We start from the raw sequence: 26,568 nt of genomic DNA, 5'->3' as shown, positions 1-26,568 counted from the left end.
CATCATCATCATGCATACTACAGTATGAGAACATCCCCCCATAGTTGAGTTCTTGTTCAGGAGTCAACGAGCCCCCTCTTCTCCTAAAAATACACCTCTTTATATCCACATCACTCTGTTTTTTTAATCATTATTCTGTCTATCATTTCCTCCTGATATAAATACATGTGACTGCAGCTGCTGTTGTAGCTCTGTGTGTAAATCTGTGAATTTTATGGCTCCAATCCCATAAAACATTCACATAACACCACCAACACACTTCTCATATATTCTCAGTGTATATTCTCAGTTTACATATAGTATACATAATGTATATATTACAGATAAATAAATATATGTGATGTATAAACAGTAAGGTGCAGCAGTAGATCATTGATATCAATAGAAATGAATGCATGAGTGATAAAAGCATTAATACAATGCATATAAAAAACTTTTCTGAGTTAAAACATTAAGCAAAAATGTATATGTAATAAGTAAGTATGTAAATATAGAATTATAATAAAAGTATGTAGATAAATAAATATTCCAAAGATTACATTATAAAGCTTTAGACTGGCCCAATCTGATGTCTGTTAAATTATGAAAGACTATATTTATAATAATAATAATAATAATAATGATAATGATAATGACAATAATAATAATGGTGATATTTACCTCAAATAAATGCAAATAAATATCTGCATTTAAAATATGTCCTGTAATAAAAAATTATGTTAATAAGCTTCACTGTTGTTAATGAGTGCTTGTAAAAATGTGTGTGTGTGTGTGTGTGTGTTGTTTTTATTAATGTCTCAACTGTGATCAAACAGTTGAGACGAAACAAAAAGAAGCATCAGAAAAGATTTAACTGTTGGATTTTCTGCTTTTGAAAAGACGTGGACAAACAGCTCTGTGGGCTGCTGGGAGAAGGAATGAAAACATGTTTCGGCCTCATCGTTGTTGGCAGCAGGTTTAGAGACCCTCACCACCACCTGCCCCCCCCCCCCCCCCCCCCCCCCCACACACACTCAACAAAAAAGAGAAAAAAAGAGGAGGGGGGATCAGGATCAGGAATCTCTAAGTGCTGAGCTTTAAACAATAAATGAAAACTGATAGATAAATCTTTGTAGGACTGATGATCTGCTCGCACCACTATTTTTTGTAAGATTTTGATTTCCATAGTAACAAATAGAACATCTACAGCTGTATTCATTTTCTCATTACCAAAAATGCTTTCACTTTGAAAAATATTGAATATTGAATCATTTCCTATAATAAGTACTTTCTAGGGTTTTTTGATGACATGAAAAAAGTTTGAAATCGTTTGCCACAGATTTTTAACATGCCACAAACATCTGGATATGAATGGATAAAGGGGGGCTGCCAGTTTCTCAGGGATATGAGAACCATATTGATGGGACACTCTAAGTGTGAGTAATGTCAGAAATATCAGCAAATTATGTAAAACTAAATAGCTCACAGTTTTTTTTTCTTCTTCAGTTAGCTGTCAGCTACTTTAAAAAAACCCTGCTGTATTTCTTCACATTTTGCTGATTCTGCACCTACTAGCTGTCACCATGGATGTGCAGGAAACACAAATACCTCATTATAAAGCAAGAACAGGTAATAATGCTGTTTTTGTTGCCTGTTATTCAGTGTTTAAAGCTCCAAAACACAGAAATAAAGTTAAAACATAAACAGAAGTGATTATGAAAACGACCTGTCAGCAATCTGATGATTCTTCTGAATAAAAGCCAGAGCTCTGAACATGGCCTCTGTGCTCTAACTGAGTCCTGACATGACAGAAATCAGGGCTGCTGCCATATTCAAAGAAATCTAATAGAAGAAATAGAATGGACTGTATAAAAAAAGCTACACCTAAAAAGCTCCTGATTCACTCACTGCTCTCTCACCATTGAAACTCGAGCCAACAAGCCGGCAGAGACACTGCCGTCTGAATCAATTCTCCCCTTGCTTTTGGAAGCACCTCTCCGTTTCACAGGCAGCAGGTTCTCTCCACTCGTCTGTTTTTCTCTTGATGTGAACGGGAGGAAGCGGGGAAGGATGAGGCACATCACACAGGTGGAAACAGAGAAGAGGGTTATGCAGCAGAGGGGACAAAACGCCTCAGAGCACCAAACGCATAGATCCAAAAACCTGGATCACGTGACCGTCGGTACGATACTCTCACAACTGTGCTGCTTAGTCAGACTGCCAGACAGAAGTGTGATGTTCTTATACTGCACTGATGTCTTTGGGAGGTGATGGCAGACTGATGAACTTAAGTAAAGGACCAGACTTCATGTCCTGTGTCCACCTGTTGTTGGGTTTAAGCTACTGAAACACTTACAGATTAAAGGCACAACGTGTGACATTCAGCTCTGCTAGCAAAAAACAAGTAATAGTGTCCTGAGCAGAGAATAAAGTCACACTTCTTCTATGTGTGCTGTAATCTGAGCTTTTCTGCTTTTTTTTGTTTTGATAGCTGGACCGGTCATGTGTAAATGTCAAGCTCCCCAGAAGGAGCGCAGGGCATTGAAGGAAATTTGACATAGTGGTCAAACTGTGTAATTACATCACGTGACTTTTTACCATTTACATTGGGAAAGAGACTTGTTTAAATCAGAGGATACATTTGAAAAAATGAATTGTTTTGCTATCAGAATTTAATGGGCTCAGTCCAATTACATTTCGAAAATCCAGAAGATTCGCAAGATCATTTTATCCCCACTAAAGTTAGTCCCATGGCTAAACTACAAGTAGCCAGCGTGGCCAGATGAAGTAGCGAGTGCGAGGAAGAACCCGGAAGAAAATGTTTTAGCTGCATGCATTGAATGACTGAGGCCCTGTCTCTGACGCTGTACCCACTTCTCTTCCATTCATGCTAAATGTTAGCGCATATGAGTCATTTCCAACATGGCGGCAAAAATAACAAACTTTCTGAAATTACAGTTCAACAGTCCATTCACATATGTTTCTAGAAACAGGAAGTAACAGAATATTCACCCGTATTTTCTGTTCCCCTAACTTTATTGAGTAAATGACAGTGGTGCTATAGTGTGACATCACATGGGGCTGAATGTCGTATATTGCACCTTTAAAGTAGTGTTGGTTAAACTAGCTGACAGCAAATAAAGCATGCTTCTTCCTTGCTTTTTCCTTTTTTTCTCTTTTCTTTTCTTTTCTTAAGGCCTACCCTCTCCTCTCCTGGTTTACACATACACACACACATACACATACACACACACAGAGAGAGAGAGAGAGGCAGAGGGAAGTGTGGAGACAAAGCGGGCCGAGGCCACAGAAAGCCGGACTCCTGCCGAGCGAGAGAGGCGGCTGACACGCAGCACATTCAGCCATCGTTAACTGCTGATTAATGAGGTCAGCTTTAAAAAAAAAAAAAACACCTCACTCTAAAGTCGAAATTACAAATAAAACTAATTAAAAGTAGATCTGCTGCCGATGTCAAAATAAAAGGACAAAGCCACATCATAAATCTGCTCAGTTTGTTCCGTCAACCAAGACAAGTATAGATTTAATTTATAGTAAAAACTAAGAGTAGAAACAAGAGTAGAAAAACAGCAAATTATCACAGATATCAGAGTAAATTAAAAAAAAAACATACACTGAAAAAACAACAGCATAGAATTCTTAAATCCTTCAGGAAGTGTTAAAGTAGTTTTCAAGGAGCAGAGGAGGAGGAGAGAAAGGAGAGAAAAACGAGTCCAAATATGTGAAACATCAGCAAACGTTGTGTTTCTACAGAGCTTCAGGCCTCACAACAGAACAGCTGAGTTCACTTCAAACAGCTCAGGAGGAACATTTACCTCAAATACTAGAAAACTGCTCAGATAATCACATAGAGAACAGAGAAATAACTTAGTGCTGCTAATTTTCACTTAATGCTTATTTACTATTACTTTATTATTCAGCTGATCATTTAGTGGATGAAATATCACAGAAGAGTAACAGTGAATATGTTTCAATGTGTGATTTTGTACGTCCAACAGTTACACTATTTTCTTTTTCTCCCTTTTTAAACTGAATGTTCCACATCCACTGCGAAGAGTCTCACTGCACAATACCTGATAAATGAATCATCTAATTCATCAATACAGTCATAGCGAGCTGTCTGAAATGTTTGACATCGTTCTCAAGAGCTCAGCATCATTTTCTCTGGAGTGACTTTTTTGTTCTCCTTTTCAGCAGATTTCTATTAAAAAAGAAAAGAAAAAAAAAGAAAACAAACAGGAAGCGGCAGCACAAAGCCGGCAGCTGTTTGTGTCCAGCTACTCTCACGACTAGCAGCGTCATCGTCCTCAACTCCACTAATTCACTTCATTCACTAACCGGCACCCACTACTGCACGTTTTTCTTCTTCTACAACTTTTTATGATGTCAAAATAAAAAGCAAACTTCCAACCAGCAGCTGAGCACAAAACAGCAGACATGAATCCAAACCCATCACTGATGAATTCATCGAGAAATTAATCAAAACTACAGAAATACTTCACTTAAAATAAACCCATGCTTTTTTTAAATTGATATTTTTTTCCTTTAATATCATTGATATTTAATGTTGCACTTGATTTGGTTTAATATTATTAAATATGTATTGTATTAATGTAGAAAAGTAGAATATCTAATCATATGTATAATAATAATAGAATAGGAAGCTTTTATTAGTCATTGCACAGACAGCAAAATAAAAGTCTTATTATATAAATGTCTTAGGAATTAACAAAATAAAAGCTCCGAAAGCAGAATCATCTCCACCGCTTCACAAAAGCAAACAATTGCACTTTTTCTTTTTTCTTTCTACGACTTTTTTTTCTTCTTTTTTTCCAACTACATAACCAATTAAGTGATTCCAAACACGCGGGAGCTTCTATTTCTTCAGCAACACACACTCAAAGCAGCTATAATACCTAATAATAATAATAATAATTATAATAAAGAAAGGGGTATGTTATCACTTACTGAGGACGGCAAGCCAGGAGGGACCTTCCGCACTTTTTTTGTGTGAATTTCTGCGAAAGAAAACACAAGAAAACAATAGGTGAGGGTTTAACAGGCACAGAGATGCTTTTATTTCTCTTCTTTTTTTTGTAAAGAAAAAAGAAAGAAAGAGAAGCTCAGGCTTTATTTGTTTGAATTTAAATCGATCGCTGGAGGAAGAAGCGAGGCCACTTTTCCCACCGCAGTCAATATATTTACAAAGAAAGCCTTCATGGCAAACAAGCACCACACAATAAGATGCAGGAAATCAAATACAAAAAAAGGCGGAATACAAAAAGGGTGAGGTTGATTTTTTTTTTTCTTTTTTGGGTTTGATAAAAGGAAGGAGGGCGGCTTTTGACATGTTTATATTATTTTTCAGGGTTCCTCTCAAGGGGAGCGAGGGAGCAGTCTCTTTAACTGGGGAAGGTGAGATTTTGATGGAAAAATGAAAGAGAGCGTTTTTTTTTTTTTGGAAATTGGCCCAGACTCATCATGTGTGTGTGTGTGTGTGTGTGTGTGTGTGTACGTTTGTGTCCTCTCAAGGCTAACGCTACCAAGGCTACACGGCGGCCACTATTGTCCTGCTTCTTAAAAGACTTCCCTGCATTATTTTTTTAAGTCCCCTTTGAAAACACACACACACACACACACACACACACACACACACACATACAAACATGGAAACACACTCACAATGCTTTGCCTTATGAAAAAAAAACCCAGTCACATGTGCTGTGAACTGGGATGAGTCTGGGTGAAAGTGTTAGAATTACACAGGGATGGCTCTTGTGACTAATGACATGAACATAGGAGTGTATTTTGGTCAGGTTCATTAAGCTGATAGCTGCTTTCAGAGCGTTCTGGGCATCAGATGGAGCTTTGCCATTTACGCTGCACAAAAATCCATCGTAAACACTCTTTATTTTAAAAATCGGTTCAAGGTTTAAGGTTCATTTATTGTCATTCAAAAAACATGCTTTCATATGAAAAGGATGAAATTTGCACTCAAGTCCCTGCAGCGTAATATAGAGTGATAGTGATAAAATAAATTCAAGCTTAAATAATCATCAAAAAAACAAAAAAATCACCTACCTTAGATGAATTATCTAAACTAGTATTGTTGTTGGTACATCTGTCAAAACACTGTAATGTCATGGAATATAACCTCAATTCAATATGACAGAAACTAAAAACTAAAACTAAAATTAATTCAACTATAAATTCAATATTCAAACTTTTACCACACTCACTTGTTAAGATGTAGCTTTGCCTGAATGACAACACGATTGAAAGGTTTTTAAAATCATATAACAGGTTCTGGTCAATAGTTCATCCACTGTTCCTAAATCAGTGATCAACCTATGTCAACCTGCAGGTAGCCATAGCAACAGTACTGATGCTTCAAGCTCCTTAAGCAGGTTAATGTCTACACAGCCTTACTTGGCCATGTCTGAAGATGGACATGGGCCAGGAAAGATTTAGGAAGCTGTAAGTCTTCCGCTCATTGTTAGATATGTTGTGTGTGTGTGTGTATAATGCGTGTGTGTGTGTGTGTGTGTGTGTGTGTGTGTGTGTTCGCAACGCCTCACCCATGGAGTCCATATGCAGTGTTCTCTTCCGTGGGTTGGAGCTGTAGTGCTGGTAGTACTGACCGGCCGGCTTGGTGGGCGACGCTGCTCCAGGACTCCCCATACCCATCTCACCACCCAGTATCGACTGATCGGAAACACACACACACACACATAGAAAAAGAGAGGGAGAGTGTGTTAGTTTAACCGCTGACCAGGCAATAACATGACACTTTAGAAAAAAACATCAACAACAAAACATTTTTCCAGGTTTCTGAAGATCATTAATATAGAGTCAAGTGAATGTGATAGTACTCCAACAGGTGTGTTACACTGTACAAAAAATAAAAAGGTACCAGTAATAAGATGAAAATATTTTAAAAGATATTATTAAGTTCAGTTTAATTTTTTAAAAGGCTCAGTTATCTCCTAAAACAGCTGGACACTGTAGTTCAAAGCAACTGTTACTCAAAAAGAAGAAAACACTGAGGACTATTTTCACTGGCGGATTAATACACATTTGGTGCTCTAGTGAAGAATTTTGTTTAAAGCTGGATGCTGAAGTTATCAGTCGTGTTTAAGAATGTCATACTGATAATATAAGAATGTGGAGAGTATTATTGAGATACTGATGATAGGATTGAGGAAGAGGATGGTTGGAATGTTGAGGAAAACTCAAAACATGAGACTGTTAACACTTGTATTAGAGAATATGAACGGCTGTCACTGTTGAAGTGAAATATGGTGGAATGTTGAAGACAGTTAATGTTTAGTGAATGTAATCTGGAAAGCTGAATTATCAATAGTAGTGTATTAGAATATCAGAATGTCATGTATTTGAAATAATGAGTAAAATCTAAAATGTTGAAGACAATCAGGAAATTGATTGATGAACAGCTGGATTGTTAAAGAAAAGCTTGTTGAGAAAAATATGTTTCTGATGTCAAAGTATTCAGCTAAGTTGTATACGTTTTTAACCTAGTTTTAATTTTTTATCTTTTCTTTTTTGATTTTTTAATCTTCACACCACCAAATCTAATGGGAATATTCTACCATTCCATCACATAGTATAACACAAACACATTATTATTAGCAGAATATAGCATGTGTTTATGTATATGTTACAATATAAGTCCATGTATTACTACCCTAAACAGCTTAGCAGAGCATGGCATTTTAAAATATATATGGAAGTCCATGTATGCCAAAATTAAAATCAAGTCATTAAAATCAAACTGCGTTTTTTCAATTTATGTAAACAGGATGTAAATGTAAACATAAATTAATTAAAATTAGTCATCTAATAGAATTTTTTAATTAAGTTAAAGTCCTCTAATGAAAAACAAAAATAGATTATCCATAGATACTGTAAAAGTTCTACATCAGACAGCCAAATTAACAAATTCAAAACTTCCCTTTTGATTTAAGTTTAACTTCCAGGACCGAAGCCAAACTCAGAACACCTCGAACCGAGCCGGTAGCGATCAACCAAACCGCGTTTGCGATGTATAATTTACCTCGGCGAGAGTGACCTCATGCTGCTGGGCACGCAGACGTTCATCACACAGCTCCCGACTCTAACTTGTCGCCTCGGCCTCTTCTCTAGCTGAGCTGCGTGACTCTGTTTACGGCTCGAACTTAGCAAACGGCTCACACAATTGTCCTCCGCTAATTAAGTTCAATGATTCGGCAGCAACAAGTGGTGTCTGGGGCCGACTCGGTGAGAAGAGAACGCCACAATGAAAGACGGAGAGAAGGAGGATGGAGGAGAGAGGAGTTGGTTTTTTTTTAAGTGGCACAAAAAGTTAGTGAAGAGGAGGAAAGGGGGGGGAGGGGGACCTGCTACCCCCCTCCTACACCCCTTCATGTAAATAGACTCCACCACTACTCAGTAAAAGTGTAGATTTTTTTTTTCCCTCCAGCTTTCTCGTTAAGTAATTAGTGTGCAGTGTATTTAAAGCAGAGGGTGTTTGGAGGGGGTGAGGGGGTGGTGTTGGGATGTTTTTCGGGGGGCTAATCTGAATTCTGATCAGCACGTCCGTCCTCTCCGCGGATGAAAACAAGAGTTAGCTTGGCACTGGCGGGCCAAGGAAGGCTTTTCTCATGCTAAACAGGGCCTAAGTAGGCCAATTACAGGGCCAGCCTCGGTCTCTGAGCCATTCTCCTGCTTAAAACAAAAGGGCCCTTGTCTTAAATAAAGTCAGTCACACACACACACACACACACACACACACACACACACACACACACACACACAGAGGGAGAGGGAGTCAGACACAAAGGCACACACACACACACACACACACACATAATCGCACACCAATTCAGTCATCCTGTTCCACTGTCCGTGTGTGTCTCAGTGTGTGTGTGTGTGTGTGTGTGTGTGTGTGTCGTTAGGGGGTAAAAGGGGGTTCCCACTAAAACAAAAAGGGTCTCATTGATTGTGGCGCTTTTCTTTCTTTTCTGCTCTTTTCTTCCTTTTTTCTTCTCTCTTCTCGTACTCCGGCATCGAGCAAGGCTGGACGGTCGCCCCGGCAACTAGGAGAGCTGGAGGAGAGACAAAATACCCATCTGTCTCTTGGACTGTCTCTCTTTTTTACCTGTTTGTCTCACTGTCTCCCCCTTTGTATTACACACACTGTCTGCTCAATGTAATGATAGTAGTGATAAAGTTACTGTGGATATCAAGATTAAGGTGGTGATGAATCAAAGAAAAAGAGGGAGACATATCCTAATGGTTCAAACTCCAAAAACACTGCCTACATATCCCATAATGCAACTTTGACAGCATCTTTTTCCAGCCTGGTAAATGCCCATGAAATATAGTCCACCCTAGTTTTGTTATAAATTTTAAGTCACCAATCACATGAAAACTCAATGACATCACTATGACATCATCAGGGTATTTTCTCTCCTCCAGAGAACAAACAAAAGATATGACACAACTTTTTTTTTTTTTTTTTTACAGTGCTGAGTAACTCATGTGTCTCTAACTTACAAAATCTTATGTTTTCATGCTGACACAGAGTAGTATAATAAATTGGCGTGTGTGCAGGATTTATGAAGCTGTTCCATTAACAACACAGCTTTAATTCTAGTCAGCAACTCTTGTTTCACTATTAGTCAGGAGAAATGGAGAAAAAGGAAAATTTAGACCCAATCTGAGAGGTAAAAGCAGCTGTGGTCAAAAACAGCAGCAATATGTAATTTTTCCTGCACTTCACACTATATACAGTTTTCTTCAACTTTTCTATGTTAAGTGTTATAAGTGTTAATATCTCACACTGCACTGTAACTTCATATTCTCTTGTTTTTAATCAGTCTTATTTTATTTTAGCTTCATTTAATTTCTAATTCAACACTTTTAATTGTATTTAAATGTATTTTTATTTTGTCATGTGTAACTTTTACATTCTATCTGGATGCATTTTATGTTTTTATGTACAGCACGTTGCCTGGCCTTGCCTATACTCATGTCTGAATCAGGCTGAAAATATGACAGAGTGTACAGCTACTGTAGCTGCTCAGAGTGGATGTACTTGAGCTTAAAGCTAACATTATGTGACACAACATGCTGACTATGACAATGTGAGCTGTGCTGATGTGTGGCAGGTGTTCACCGTCAGATGTTTGGTCCAGCTCAGACTGATGGAAACGTCATTATAGTTTCACATGAATCAAACTTTTGATATGAGGTGTACTGATAGTTTTCTGCTTAGGACACATGTACACATAACTATGTCTGTACTTGTACTTGTATTTCAGCTGGACCTTTGTTGCATGTCATCCCCCACTCTCTCTCTCTCTCTCCTTCATTTCCTGTCTGAATAATCTACACTGCCTGTTTTCACATGAAGCAAAAAATGCAAAAATTCAAAAATAAATAAAAAATAAAGTCAAATGAGAAAATAATACCTTACTGATTATGCTTGAGGAGAACTTTTATCCTCTATTTGCACTAAAATAAAAAACAATCAGATACAGCAGACACACTGATGAGTAACATGCTTCTCTTCTCCATCTGCACATTAAGTGTACATGTAGACGTGTCATTCAGAAACATTTGCGCGGCTGTTTTCTGTCATGCATCTTGTGTTTATTCCAAAAAGCCACGTCCCGACAGGAAATTTGTTCGACCAATCGGCTCGTTTGCGTGCAGGGTTTGCACGATATGTTGTTGAGCTTTTGGGAAGGTGCGTGCATCTGCTCCTCTGTGACCTACAGTCGCCCAGAGGTCCCTGCTCTGTGATCCACAGAGACATGTATGTGTGTATTCAGAGAGGTATCATTCTACTCTTCATCATCAGCTTCACTCCTTCTTTCTGTCTCTGCCTCGCTCTGTCGGTTTCTTACATTATCTTGTTTTCTCTATGGTCCTTTCTATATCTTTCTGTATGTGTGTGTGTGTGTGTGTGTGTGTGTGTGTGCGTGTGTATGGGAGAGATAGAGACACATACACACGCGCACACACACAAACAGAGGTCTGTTTCTCGCAGAGCTGACTGGGCTTCGGTACCCAGCTGCTCACAGAGACGATATTAACTAAGATAGATTACCAGAGAGAAAGAGAGATGGAGACAGAGAGAGAAAGAGAGAGACGGGGGGAGAGAGCAGTTAAAGAAGCTAAAGAAAAGAAAGAATGAAAGAGAGTAGGAACACGAGACAGAAATGGAAACGAGCAGACGCAGACAGACATGAGGAAGAATGATAGACATCTGACTGTGATTTAAAGACTAAGTGGAAATCATGTTTTTGGTTTAACCCTTCACCTTGTCTGCACTGATGTAAGTGTGTACTTCAGGCTTATAATTTGTAACCAGAGAGAGAGAGAGAGAGAGAGCAGGAAAACACTCAGCCTGGTGTTAAATGACTGACTGCTTACTGATAGTATTAATAATACAGGTTCTGTTGGAAATGACACAGGTATCAACTAGTAAAAATGTGGTTCCCAGCGAGTCTGGCGCTGTTAAATGTTATATATCTCTAATGTCTTGTAAAGCTCACAAATGAACACGGGTCATTTGTTTTATCTGAACACAAACAGATTTATGGTTTTAGGGTGCTGGCGATGCTCTTCTGTGTATTTGGGGGGAGGGGCAGATTGTTGGTTTTGGTGTACAGGCGTGATGATACCAAACCCTGGCAGGAAACTGTAGAAACCAGACCAGGAAAGTGTACACAGTGGCTCGAGAAATAGTTCCAACATATAAAACGGTCAGTTGTGTACAGAATTAAAATCACAAACAAAAAAGAAACATGTTAGACATAGCTTATGAAGTGTTTATAGGTACATTTGAGAACGTTGGATAGTTAGGCTAGCTTCTCCCCCTGCTTCTAGTCTTTATACTATACCAGTGTCACAGCTCTTGTCAATCAGGTTGTATTTGTGTATGTGTCTTTTTAATATCTGTTAGCTTAGCTCAGCTGAGCTAATTACACCTTGAGTCCAGCTCCATACTTCACCTATTTATTTCATTCTCACAAACACAAAGCATGTATCACAAATATTTTACTAAAGTCAAATATTCATTTTATTTACTTTTTAATCTATTTCAACTTTTTTGTTGAAATTATTTTGAAATACATTTTTGTCATTCTTATTTTCTCTTATTTAACTTTTTCAAATACATTTTTATCATTGTTTTTGTTTAATTTTACTTGATTTAATTTTCTTATTTTTACATTTTCATTATTCTTATTTTCTCTTTTTTTAAACTTTTTAAACTTTTTATTTTTCCAATTTTCTGTTATTTATTTACTTTTATTTTTTTATATTTTTTTTCATCTTTCTTATTTTGTCTCGTGCATTGGTTTCAATGTTTTCTTTGTAATTGCTTTTTTCCTTTTCTTTATGTTGTCACTTGTTCTGTTATTATCTTATTATCAGCTTGTCAATCAACTGTGCAGCACTCTGAACTACCTGTGTGAAAGGTGCTATATTAATAAAGTTTGATTGATTGATTGATCGAATAAAAGACTGTTTTCTGCCCCCCCCCCCTCCCTGTTTTCTCTCTTTCCTTTCTTTCTTTCCCACTCAAACCTCTGTCCTCATGTGACTGAAAAAGCAAATGCTCAGATGTCATCAATTTCCACCATCACAAGGTTGAGAGACAGAGAGAGACAGAGAGAGCGAGAGAGAGCGAGACAGCAAGAGAGAGAGAGAGGGAGAGAGAGAGAGAGAGAGAGAGAGAGAGAGAGAGAGAGAGAGAGAGAGAGAGAGAGAGAGAGAGAGGCAGGAAGAAGTCATTAATTACCAGGAAGTGCTGGCGAGGCAGCGGCGCACCTGTATGCCAGCTTCGCTCCAGCTGACACACACACACACACACACACACACACACACACACACACACGCACGCTCCTGAGGGAGTGAGGCCCTGAGGCTGCTACCAGAAACAGTAAAACCAGCAGAGACCACGATGCAAACTGGACTCATGGAGCCGAACAGTGTAACCACACACCACACAGTATCCAGCAGCCACAACCACAGCTTATCTTTGACTTTATGAAACACCGACCACAATGATAAAGTAGAGAGTAAGAGTCCCTCACACTTCTGCACAATGGCTTTGAGTTCTTCAAATAGCTTGTTGTTGTTTCAGTGATATGAAACGCACATGTTCACACACACTTCATGAGTACATTTAAAACCTCATGAAAAAGTCTAACCACTGACTCTACACTCTGTGTGATATTTTTACGTGTAGCTTTGTGTGTTTTTCTTTGCATTGTACTGTTTGTTATTGCACTGTTATATGTTGTAATATAGACTGTTGCTTTCTTCCTTAAACTCTATAGTCCAGTTTATCAGAGATTAAGACTAGTTCTAGACTGAAGATAATATTCATTGAGAAACATCTAGTGTTGGATTTGAGTTTAATCCCTGTCTGGGAAATCGGCACTAAATTCTTTAAACTTCCCTAATGTTTACCAAGCATGTTATGTGTCTAAACCTACCCAAACCTTATCCACAGAGGTGGTTTTAAAGGGTCATTACAAGCTAAATATTCTGTTGTGTAGTTTAGTTGTTGGTATGAATGAATGAATGAATGAATGAATGAATGAATGAATGAATGAATGAATGAATGAATGAATAATCCTTGTTTCCTGTCGGCCACTGACTCTCCAATAAAGGCAAAAATGTTCACAAAATAATATATATTAAGGAAAGATGAATGTCCTTATATATTATGTATTATATATATTATATTGTGTTTTAGAGTTGGATACAATCTGTAATTTCTTCAAGCTGAAATGCACTAATAACATTTTTTTATTCAAATCTTTGCTAAATTTGTTAATTAGTATTTTGACATATTTGTTTCAGTAAAAGCCTTTCCAAAATAAAATGACATGCAGGAACGTACACATTTTCTTCTTACACACTTAAAAAGATTGTGGAAAACTGGCAGAAAGACATTATCAGTGAGCCACTTCACTGATGGAGAGCTCATTTTTATTAAGTGATGAATTTGTTTCATGCCATCTGCTGGATGTGAGAGAATAAAGGAGCCTTTTTATTTAAAGGGACAAAAACTACACGTGTATACATGTTAGCAGTGGTTCCCTCATGATGACAGCTGAGAGAGATAGTCAGTGTATCTTTAAGCTCTACATCTCTGTTCAAAGATAATCAGAAACTTAATATTTTAAACCAGTAAAGCCAAATAAAGATTCAGTTCTCTTTAATAAGGTACTCATCTGTCAGGGTTACAGGTTCAATTCCCTCTGGACTGATGAAGTATATAAAAACACTCAAAAGTATTTGCAAGTTATAACAGCCAATCACATTGGAGATATGGACCGAGACAGCTGATTACGTTACGGCATCGAGGTTAAAGACTGAGGCGGCCAATCGTGTCGCAGAACTGCTGTGACAACACAAATAGACAAAGAAGTGGCCAATCACATCAGCACACTGCGATCTCTGAAACACCTGCTGTGTGTGTGTGTGTGTTAGATTGTGTGTGTTTGTTAGTGTGTGTGTGTGTGTGTGTGAAAAAAACCTTGGGGACAGAATCACAGAGCGAGCACACACACACACACACACACACATGCCTGCGGTAGCACTCGAAGCAGCAAGGGATCGACTCGCCAATGACAACTTCCTCCATCTTCTAACTGCACCCCCCCCCTTCCCTCCCATACGCATACACACACACACACACTTCTCTCAAACACCAATCACACACACATACACACACAAAGCAGTTCAAAGCATTTCTCCTTAATTAGCGCTCAACGCTTGGCTTGACAAATAAATAGCGATCATTTAAGAACACTTAGAGAGGAATCAGACAGCACATTACACCTCACAATATCTGGCAGCTTCCTGCACGCAATTAGAAGCAGAGGAGGAGGAGGAGGAGGGGAGGAGGAGGGTGAAGGATGAAGGATGAAGGAGAGAACGGGGAGGAAAGAGAGGCGGCAGTTCCGAGGGAGGAAGTAGAGAAAAGGTGGGAAGGATGGAAGTGAAGCTTTGGAGTGAAGAGGTGATGTAATGTGGGAATAAAAGGAGGTTAGGAGGGGGAAGAGGAGAACAAAGGTGAAGAATGGCAGAGGAAGAGAGGGGCTGCAAAATAAAGGAGGACGAGAGGGGATGGTGAGAGAGAGGAAGGGGGGGGGGAGTAGGAAGGAAGGATAAAAGTTGAGAGGAAGAGTTAATCAAGGAAGAGAAAGAAGGGAGGGAAAAAGGTTAACAGTGAGAAGGGTGGAGAGGAAGAAGGTGAAAGAAGAAGGAAGGAAAGATGTGACAGACAAGAAGAAGGGAGGAAAGACGTATAGGAAGGGCAGGAGTAAAACAGAAGAGACAAGTAGAGGAAAGGAGGTAATACAAGGAGGGGAAGAGGAAAAAGAGGAGGGGGAGAATGAAAGAGGAAAGCACAGATGAGTGGAAAGAAGCAGGGAGGAAAGGAAAAAAAGGAAAACGAAAGGAGATAGTTGAGGGAGGGAGGAAAAGAGGGAAACAGTGAGGAAGAAAAAGGAGGGAGAGAGTAACAGAAAAGGGAAGAGAAGAGTGAAGAGAGAGAGGGAAGGGAAACAAGTAGAGAATAAACAGAGGAGGGATGGAAGAGATTGAAGCAGTGAGACCGGGAGGAAGACAAAGCGAAGGAGGAAGAAAGAGGTGAGGTGAGGAGAGAGAGAGAGAGAGAGAGAGAGAGAGAGAGAGAGAGAGAGAGAGAGAGAGAGAGAGAGAGAGAGAGAGAGAGAGAGAGGGGAAGAATGGAAAGGGGGGAATAATCATGGAGGAAGAAATGGGAGGAGACAGGAAGAGAATGAATGATAGATGGGGAGACAGATTTATATTTAGAGATGAAAAGAGAGATGAAAAGAGAATGAAAAATAGGCTTCCCTGCAGAGCCATCTTGAACTGATGACTCCCATCATGCCTCAGTCCCAGCTGCCTTCACTTTGCAGTCGTTAGAAGCGGGAACAAACAGACAAGAGCGTAGATATAAAACTTACAGAGTGGACACACTTCGATATAAAACACACGTTAAACCCACGGGATACGCAGAGGGGAAACAAGAAGCTGCTGTACGGCTTATCATTAAGTCTGAGCTGCAGTTCCTCTAATCTCCACTGGGTGCTGCTGCAAGACGAACTAGTGAAAACTGAATAGTTTATTCAGTACGTATAATTAGTGGGTGTCCACCAGCGCCACATAATGGGCACAGGATGTATTATTTAACTCCTTCAGGTGATGTTTGATAGGAACCCAGGTCTGAAGACATCGACAATGTTTTATTTAATTGGACGTATCAGAGATTTCAGACCAAAAAAAAAGACTTTGATCACTCTGATATATCATAAAAGTGGACTGTTCTAACTGCTTCACTCCTCGCACTCAAATTAAAATGGTCTGTTTTCATGTGACTGACAAAGATAGCTGTGAAAGATCACGGAACAGCTACGATAAAACATTGTATGTGGCTAATACTGGAGTAGCTGAAATCACAAGCAGTTTACGTTAGTAAAATGTTAAATTACGTACTTTTTAATTATTTTTTTAGTTGAAATTTGTCTAAATGTATCTTAATGCGGAGAGGTGTTGCCATAGGTTTATGTGACCCTGGCTTTAAGCTAGTGTCACCATGCTAACCAGTCAGCAAAAGACTAAATACAAGGGTGGGAATTCCCAGCTGTGAATCACTACGTGAACGCACTTCTGGCTTTCGCTCCGAGCTAGCATTAACTGCTAGATGACCACACTATAAGTTACTCACAGGCTTCCAATACCTGCATTAGCTCAATCTAAGAGTGCCGTTACTTCCAGTCACTGAGGAGAAATCAGTACATCTGTTGATTAACTGATTACTATTACGTGATTTCGTAAAAGAAGCTATACAGAGAAAATATCGATATCTTAACTATGTTGACGAATCATTAGTTGGCTCATTAATTCATCATCATTAAGTCATCTTCCTATTTATAGAATACATCAGTATATAATAATGACATAAATAATGTTATATACTACCAGCTCCTTCTCAATATATATAACTGAGTTTTGTCCATATTAACCCTTAGTGTGGATGGAGCTCTGGAGAGATGAGGAGGTTTAAAGCATTCAGGTGCTTTTAAGAGCTTTAAGGCCATACATCAATGTTTCTGAACATTTCTTTCTCATTTATAAAGGAAGTTAAAGGCCTGTGGGATCCAGGATGTTGCTGCTTCATCTGTCACAGATAAGAATCCAACAGTCCTGCAGAACTAAGCTCTGATGAAGGAAACACACATGAAAAATATCAACTCCTTTTCCCACATCTCATGGATCCAGACTGGTTTACTCATATGAATGATATGAACTTGCATGTGTGTGTGTATGTGTGTGTGTGTGTGTGTGTGTGTGTGTGTGTGTGTGTGTGTGTGTGTGTGTGTGTATGGATGTGAGAATGAGTGCAAAGACACACAGATGTATCACTTGTGTGTGCATGCATCAGGGTGTGTATTTCATGCTTTTTGAATGTGTCTATAGTGATGTGTTTGTGTCTCCCTAAAGCCTGATGAAACTTTGATTTCATAATTTGACCCTTCTTATTTCTGCTCAAAAGAAGATGAGAATAATGAGCTAATGTTCCAGCCACCCATGATCTAAATTTACAACTTTAACTTTAATGTTTAATGAAATGATTAATTTCGCTGAGATAACCAAAACTCTGTAATTAAAAACACTGATGTGTCTCAAAAGCTTTAAAACTACAGGAAGCCAGTAGCTCCATCAAGTCATAGTGACACCGGGTGGTCCTGACACTCAGAGTGTTTATATAATGGATAACACACACATGCACACACACACACACATACTTATTAACTGTCAGCTGTCATATCTGATGTATCAGTATGACTAAATTGAAAACACACAGTGTACATAGTGTGTGTGTGTTTGTGATCGATAGTAAAATGAAATGAAAATGTGGATCTATGAGGCCGGCAGATGAGACTAAACGATGGCTGAAGGTCTCCTGGGAGCAACAAGCAGCTGGATCAGCATGTGTGTGTGTATGTATGTGTGAATGTGTGTCTGTGTGTGTGTGTGTGTGCGTGTGTGTGTGTGTGTGTATGTGTGTGCATGTGTGTGTGCGTATATTCAAAGCTGGAGAGCAGCTGTGAGAAGAACATCTCACCACACACAAAGAAGAACAGGATGGGTGGATGTAAGAGGAGAGAAGAATAATTTATGACAGATACATAGATAGATGCAGTTTAGAACTGACACACACACACACACACACACACACACACACACACACACACACGCACTCTCGGTCACCAGATTCCAATGTGGAGCCCACGCACAGGAACTATCGGCCTTCCAATCACACACACACACGCACACACAAACACACACACACAGTAACGCCTGGCCTTCACACTGTCACATTCCAGAGATCTGTGGAAATATCACATCTTGATAAATAGAGGCAGTAAAGCAACAAGTATCAGACAAAAATACTCATTTAAAAATAACACATTTATTTTGTACTAAACCAGGACTGTAGATTTTGTCAATGTTATGTCCACGCATGGAAAAAACAAACCACTGAAATAACACGCTTTTTCTTCTCTACCACTACACCATATCTCAGGTCAGTTTTGCAGAGATGATCATATACTCAGACATATAATAGGCTGATAAGAGGACATACTGAAAAGCAGAGCATCAAAGGACTCATTGTGGGGGTTGTTTTTCACACCTCCAAGAAAAAGACCTATTTTTATAAATATATATGGAAAGAAGCAAAGTACAAAAAAGCAGCAAATGAGGAGACAAAGACAGCAGAGCTAAGCTTCAGTAATAGGAGGACTCTAGCTCTCTCTATCTCTCTCTTTCTCTCTCCACAGTCTCTTGACCTGTCAGAGAGGTGCAGAGGTCAGAGGTCAGCGTGTGTGGAGAGCCCTCAGAGTGGTTAAAAAGGACTGGTTCCGCTTGTTGAGGGCTGCTGAGGAGCACCTGCTACAGTTAAAGCGGGTGATGGAAAGTCAACACAGCACACAGCTTTAATTACTAACACTGTACTATATAAATATATATATATATATATATACATATATATATATACCTGCATATTCTATAAAAGCATAAATTGATGGATATATGTATGTGCTTATGTGTGTGTGTGTGTGCTTGCCGGAGAGTAAATGTAAGATTGTGGGATGCCATATCTACATATATGTGCTTTAATGTAAGTGCGTGTATGTGTGTATGTGTGTGTGTGTGTGTGTTTTTTAATAGGTAAATGCAGCTTCTAAGCTCCTCTGAAACCTCGCACAGCTTCAAAACGGAGCCTTCAGCACTTTTTACTGACAGATGTGTGAGTGTATGTGTGTGTGTGTGTGTGTGTGTGTGTGTGTGTGTGTGTGTGTGTGTGTGTGTGTGTGTGTGTGTGTGTGAAGGGTTAAAGGCTTTTTTTCATGTTGCATTCCACCAGAAGCTCACATCCAGACTGCTGCTGCCTCAGCTGTAGCTGCCGGCCGACGACTAACCTACTGATCTGTGAGGCGATAACTGGATGACAGGCGCTCTTTGGTGTGGCTGAGAGTCTGTGTGTGTGTGTGTGTGTGTGTGTGTGTGTGTGTGTGCATGGCTGACACAGTGGCTCTGGCTTGAGTGAACCACAGAGAGTGGGGAAAATTGAGAGGAGGAGAAAAAAATGTAGAAAGTCAGCAAGACAAGAAGATATAAAGGATGTGTGTGTGTGAGAGAGAGAGAGAGAGAGAGAGAGAGAGAGAGAGAGAGAGAGAGAGAGGTAAAAAGAGGGCAACAAGTCCTCAAAACGAAACATCAAAATACGTCATTTGTAAATATATTTTCTGATCTGATGACACTATCAGCAGGACGTCGTCTGTGCCTTCTATAACTGTCACATACCAGACAAATACATCAGTTTTATGATCTCACATTTGGTTAGGTGAAGGCACAAACACACGCATGTGGTAAAGTTTAGGGAAATATCATTATTTGGGTTAAAATGAGGTTACAAAAACATTGGTTTGAGTTAAAATGACTGCTCTGTGTCTCTATCATAACATCACCTGACTTCCTCTTCTGCTCCTGATGGACTACAGTTATAATTCCTACAGGTGCTAGAGGGCTTTCTCATCTTAGTGTAAGCATATGTCTCAAAGATAATGGTAGTGAGTGCAAGAGAGAGAGAGAGAATGAAGGGGGGAGGATCATCTTCTCCCATCCCTTCATCCAGATGATGTGGCTTTTTCTGCTTATGTAGACAAAATGTCCCTTAAGATAGCTTTAGAGAGCAGCCGTGGAGAGGCCACACAGTGTGTTGTGGGTGTGTGTGTGTGTGTGTGTGTGTGTGTGTGCGTGCATGCATGTGTATGTGTGGTCTAGATATTGCTCATGTTGTGGGAACGTAATTCTGTTCATAGAGTCATGTTGTAGGGACTCGCCCTCCTGTCCTATGGGGACAAAAAGCAAGTCCCCTTAATGTTAATAATGACTCTTAGGGTGAAGACGGGGTCTGAAGTTAAAGTTAGTTTAACCATCCTGTTGTCCTCAGATCAAGGAAGGGAGGAAAGAAGGGAGGAAGGAAAGGAGGAAGGAAGCAAGGAAGCAAGGAAGGAAGGAAGGAAGGAAGGAAGGAAGGAAGGAAAGGATAAAGGAGGGAGGGAGGAAGGAAGTAAGGAGAGAAGGAGGAAGGAAGTAAGGAGAGAAGGAAGGGAGGGAGGAAGGAAAGAAGGAAGGAAGGAAGGAAGGAGGGGAGGAAGGAAGAAAAGGAGTAAGTAAGGAGGGAGAGAGGAAGGAAGGAAGGAAGGAAGGAAGCAAGGAAGGATGTAAGTAAGTGAGGAAAGAAGTATGGAACGAGGGGAAGAACGAAAGAAAAAATAAAGAAAGAGGGAGGAAGGATGGAAAGAAGGAACAGTCAAAAGAGATGGGGTCAATTTGACCCGGGAAGACGATAGGAGGGTTAAAGTATGATACGGTTAGAGTAAGGTTTAGGGTAAGGCAAGTACTGTTTATGGTTAAGGTTAAGGTAAAGTCTCAACGAAATGAATGTAAGTCAATGGAATGTCTTCTAAAGTGATGGGAACATGATTGTGTGTGTGTGTGTGTGTGTGTGTGTGTGTGTGTGTGTGTGTGTGTGTGTGTGTGTGTGTGTGTGTGTGTGTGTGTGTGTGTGTGTGTGTGTGTGTGTGTACTGTACATTATAAAACCCATGAGGGTGTTTCACTGTGGTTATGGGAGCTCCGGTGATACTCTCAGCAGCACTGAAGCCACAGAAATGTCCATAAAAACGAGGCGAGAACAAACAACATACTGATAATTACGCTTGATAATAGTCAACTAATGAATGAGGTTTGTTTCTGTGGAGCAGAAATTAGAGCAGTGCATTTCCAAAAAAAGTTGCTAAAGTTTGGTTGAAGTAGATCAACATTTTAGGAAAAGTGTCAAACTCAAGTCAGAGATGATGACATCATCAGGATTATTTTCTCAGACTTTGTTAAACATTAAAACAACTATTTTCATAGGCTGAGTTGTGCTCATGTAAAATGTGTAAATATTAGGATCAGGACATGGTTAGCCTAGCTTAGCATACAGACTGGAAGTGGTGGGAAACAGATTGTATCTCATTTGTTTTTTGGTTTTAGGGGGAGTTGCGTGCCAGAATGATTTCTTTACAAACAGCAGTTTATCCATCTGCCCAGTACGTCTTTGCAGCATCTCCACAGGTTGCAAGTTAACCTCACTGTGACAACAAGTGACTTCATCCAGCTGTTGTTTGCCAAGAAATAGTTCTTAAGTATAACTCCCATTTTTTTATTGGTTGAACTATTTCTTTATTAGCTTTTAGTTATTAGGCAACAGAAAGTACTTAGAAAAGGTGTTGGTCACGCTTAAAAGAAAGTAATGTTGATAACTGATAGGTGATAGGATGTCAACAGCAATCTACAGTGTTTTTTTTTTTTAAAGTATACTTTTTTGGGCTTGTTTGCCTTCAATGGACAGGTTGGTAGAGACAGACAGGAAACAGGAGGGAATGACATGCAGGATAGAACTGCGCAGTGCAGGATTTGAACCGGGGTCACCTGCAGCGAAGACTGTAGCCTCTACACATGGAATGGGTGCTCTACCCACTGAGCTATGCTCAACCCCGCAATCTATGGACAATAAGATAATGTGATATAATAATAATAAAATTAAAAAAATGAACCCTGAGGTGATACCGCTTTCTCAACTGCTGCTCCGAAGTCAAAAATGAATCTTTGAAACTTCACGTTATGAACAAGAAGTCCTTAAATGACTCAGATAAAATGGAAATTATCTTGCTACAAACACTATAGGTGAACACAAATGAAAGTAAAGGATAGTTTTTCGTCAATCTATAATACACAACAACTACATTAAAAGATGTATAATTTTAAATAAATAGGCTATAATTTCAAGTTAATTACATCAAATGTGAAAAATCATCCATAATGTCACCTGTAATCAAACAACAGATTCTGTCCCCTGGTGCTGTGAATGTATTCATGCCACCTTCAGCAAGCAGACGATGGTTTTTGGAGGGTGTTTGGATGTTTTTAGGGGAGCCGGCTGTTGGGGGGTTGGGCTCATACCTTGGCAGGAGGCCATGTTTCCCAGCCCCCATCACTCGTTTACAGCTAGGAGAGAATCACTATGACCCTGTTAGCTTCCAATGAAGGCAGTGCAATTGATGCAAGCCATCAGTAGTAAGAAAGAGAAGCCCTTTTGTGTGGAAAATAAACACATTAGACCATTAGACACCAATGGACTGCCCATCTATCCATTGTCTAAACTGGTTTAGCCCTCCAGCTAACTTGAATGAGAATAAAACAATGATGATGATAAAACTCCCTAATCAAATCACCAAAAACTTTAGGGATGGCAATATTGGTCAGTCCATCACTTCAGTCCAGACTGACATATCTTGACGATGAATGGATCTAGACTCTGCCCATGATATTTTTAAATAGGTGAGCTTTTGTGCCCAATGACAGTTGGAAAAACTATCAAGCCAGAGATCTTTGTAGATGAGCTACAATGTCAGATTGAATAATACAGTGAACCGAAATGGCAATCCAGTCTGAAAATCAGTCTCAATGTTTTGGATCTCAGCTGGATGAAATTTGCAGATTTGTGTTTTTTATTGATTGAACACAACAGCAAAAACTCTGTAAATTTAAAACTGTCATGCTCTAAAACAAAAAAAACTGAAGCCAAAGCGTGGAATCAAAACCTAAATTACCTCAAATCTCCAATGGTACAAATCTATTTGCTTTGGTCAGAGAATTGAGGAATAAACCGAGGTCATTGGAAGTCTGCCTGCTGTTAGCATTTGAGCTCATCCTCCCCTCTAAGTGTTTTTTTTTTTATTACAAGGACAGAATTTTCACTAACAGCCGAGGATGAAGCCAGAGGATATTGGACTTCAGCCCAGCATGTAAATTTATCTGCCATTTCCAAACAATTTCCATCAGGAGCCATTCAGACTGTGTAGCAGGATAATTTGACAGCAGCCCAGTAGGAAAATAGCCAGTGAGGCAGTAACGTTTGATTTATTTCATATTTTTGTCCTCTAAAGTTTTGCTATAGCCTCATACAAAGGCCACAGCTGGATATCAGAGGTGGTTATAAATAAAGGATCGGCGAGTGTGTGATAAATGAAGGGATGGATGGACGGGTTGATGGATCAGAGAGCGATCCAGTCAACAAATGAGCTGACAGATGAACAAATGAATGCAGTGTATGGATGAATAGTGAACTAATGAGTGATCAGATGGATAGATGGGAGGATTTGTCGGCAAGCGATCAAAACAACAAATGGACGACGACAAATGGACGAAAGCGACAAATGGACTGATGAGTGAACAAATGAGGGATGGATGTGTGAATGAATGAGTGTTTAGATGACGTGATGGATAAATGACAAACAGAACTTTGTAAATGAATAAATGAACAAACAACCAAACTCAATGGATGGATGCATTAGTGAAAGAATGAGTGATGGTCAGATGGATGGATGGTTAAGCACAGTAAATGAGTAAATTAGCTAACTTCCCAATGGATGTGTGTGTGAATAATTAATAGAAAGAAAGAAAGAAAGAAAGAAAGAATGAATGAATGAATGAAGAGATGAGTTGCCAAATGAATAAATGAACAAAGAAATAAATGATGAGTTAAAAAATTTCACAAATAGACAAAAAAACATTCATTTTGAGTACCACAAGAAAAGAATAATTGGTAAATGAACAAACTAAGACTGAATGACCACATGACTAAAGAATCCGCACAATGCTGAGTGAGTAAAACTAATGAAGATATGAACTCTGAGCCTGAGTGGTTTAAACAAACTCATATCTGACCTGCAGCTACCGTTTCACCAGTAAAAAAACATCTGTATGAAAATTGCGCTACTAGAACTGACACACCAGCATGTTCCCTCTCTTTTTATGTGTGTGTGTGTGTGTCTTTGTTGTGAAGGTAGTCATGGCCACATCATGTCCTCAGGACACAAATAAAAACATCTACACCAAAAAGCATCAAGGTTTTCATGCTCTTAAAGTCCGAAAAACTATTAAGAGTCCTTCAGATATCACATTGGGATTCTTGCTTTTTCCTTCACTGTACTGTCAGTATTCTCTTCATTCACATGGCTTGACGGCAACAGCTGCCCAGTTACCCCGGGCAACCACATTTGGACCACCGTCAATCGTTTGGTTTGGTTTGATCACCCCTGTTGGCGACCACTTCTGCTGTTATTAGACAGATCCTCTGTATCACTCATCACTGGTGTTCTTGTCCAAGTTTCAGTTTAAACCAAAAGGACATTACATGGAAGATATCTGTAGAATCTAGCAGTTTCAAATATGTTATGTCATCTTGTCATCAAAGTCAAAGATAATTAATGTCATTAATAAACATGTTGGAAATCTGAATCTGAGCAGAAGTGTGTTTGTACATTCTCTACATACAGCTGTAAACTTCCTGTAAACATCCTCTCTGCTCAGACGCTTATTCTTCTCTCCAAGCGCTCGTCTCATGCTGAAATTACACCCAATCATTTTGTCTTTTGAGATGGTCAATGTATCAGATTAGGCGTAAAATAGAGTCATACATTTTTGCAGAGACTTGGCCGATACAAGTTGGGCCCTGGTGAATTGCACTACTCCATCTTTCTCCTCTGGTGTGATTTGTGGTGGAGGTGCTTCTCAAAATCCTTCACTGAGGTAAAAGTTACAATATTGCAATATAGAAATACTCCTTTACAAATAGGCTATGTAATATTAAAAAGTAGTTGAAGTATGTGTGGTATGCTAGCAAAACCTCCAAAATAAAAGCTGATTGAGCCGTCATGTGATTGAACACTACAAGAACACTACAAAAACTGTGTACTTGAGCTTTAGGACTGTGGTAGTAAAATATTCTTTCATAACTCATTTTTAAAAAGTCATTATTTTAAATTGCTACTTTATATAACTTCTGCTGTGTCAACCAATACTATTAAAGTGTTACTTTATACATGTGTCCATTGCAGCTATAAAAGGTGTAGTGATTTGTATGATATGTATATGTGAAATACTGAGAAATGCAATAATTTGATCTAATTCCCCGCAGTGATCAATCACCTTTCATCTGATCACAATCTCCTCCTGCAAAGGGAAATAAAATGTCTTCATATATTCATCATAATCCATGTGACTTTGACTTTCACAAGCAAGGAAATGTACTTCTTTGATAAGCTTTAATTAATAGATGTAAGAAATCCATAAGATCAGACTCGTGGAACAGCCTGTGTTGAAAAAAATGTGATTTTTTTTTTAAATTTCAAAAAACCAAAAGGCGCTTGTCAAATTACAGCGAGCACATCAAGCTCAGCTCTGTTTAATATTCCTCCGGTAGAATCAAACCCCCGACATATGTATATTTTCTTAATTATTGGTGTGCATCTTGTCATTGATGCATATGGTCTATGAGAAGTGAGCGGGAAAACTGCAGTGCACCTTCAAACCAAAGTCCTCACAACACCTGGCGCCACCACTGCACATAAATATCCCTTTTAAAAACAGTAATCCTTAAAGTTAAAATTGATCATTATTTGTTCTGTGAAGTTGAGAATAAGTGAAGTAAGGCAAACATACGACAGCTGTTGTTTTCAGTTGTCATGGGGATGATGGACACATAAGAATCTGTGAGTGAACTTTAAATAAATGATTATTGCTAGATGATAAAACAACTAAAATCACCTGTTGGCGCTGCTACCTTCAAAGATACAATATGATACATAAACAATACAATCATATCCGCAGGTAACTACATCTGCATCCAAGTCAAAGACCCTTTAAAGTCTGTGTAAAGTAAGAATAAATATGTGTTCTGAGTTTGACATACCACAGAAAAGTGTGTTGTTAACCACCCTGCCGAAATTTGAATGATTAAAAAAATCACCAAATATATGAAATTAGGCTTCAAAGTAGTGTAAAAATCAGCCTCTTTCTCTGCTCCCAAACGCTGTGGGAGTGCCCACCGAGTCAC

At 39.1% G+C, this 26,568-nt stretch overlaps 1 protein-coding gene across 3 annotated transcripts in view; it reads right to left on the bottom strand.

Moving 5' to 3' along the window:
- LOC128380019 (transcription factor 4-like) overlaps positions 1-26,568 on the bottom strand; it is a 217,940-nt gene that overhangs the window by 83,548 nt on the left and 107,824 nt on the right. For all 3 annotated transcript variants that reach the window (XM_053339682.1, XM_053339681.1, XM_053339680.1), the window contains exons 7-8: positions 6,576-6,702; positions 4,966-5,015 (exon numbers count right to left, since the gene is read on the bottom strand). In XM_053339682.1, coding sequence (XP_053195657.1) covers positions 4,966-5,015; positions 6,576-6,702 — 177 coding nt within the window. The remainder of the gene's footprint in view (positions 1-4,965; positions 5,016-6,575; positions 6,703-26,568) is intronic.

Source organism: Scomber japonicus, chromosome 19 (assembly GCF_027409825.1).
Source record: "Scomber japonicus isolate fScoJap1 chromosome 19, fScoJap1.pri, whole genome shotgun sequence".
In the NCBI taxonomy this organism is placed as follows: domain Eukaryota; kingdom Metazoa; phylum Chordata; class Actinopteri; order Scombriformes; family Scombridae; genus Scomber; species Scomber japonicus.
The sequence above is the reverse complement of the archived record's forward strand: the minus strand, read 5'-3'. Positions and strand labels throughout refer to the sequence as shown.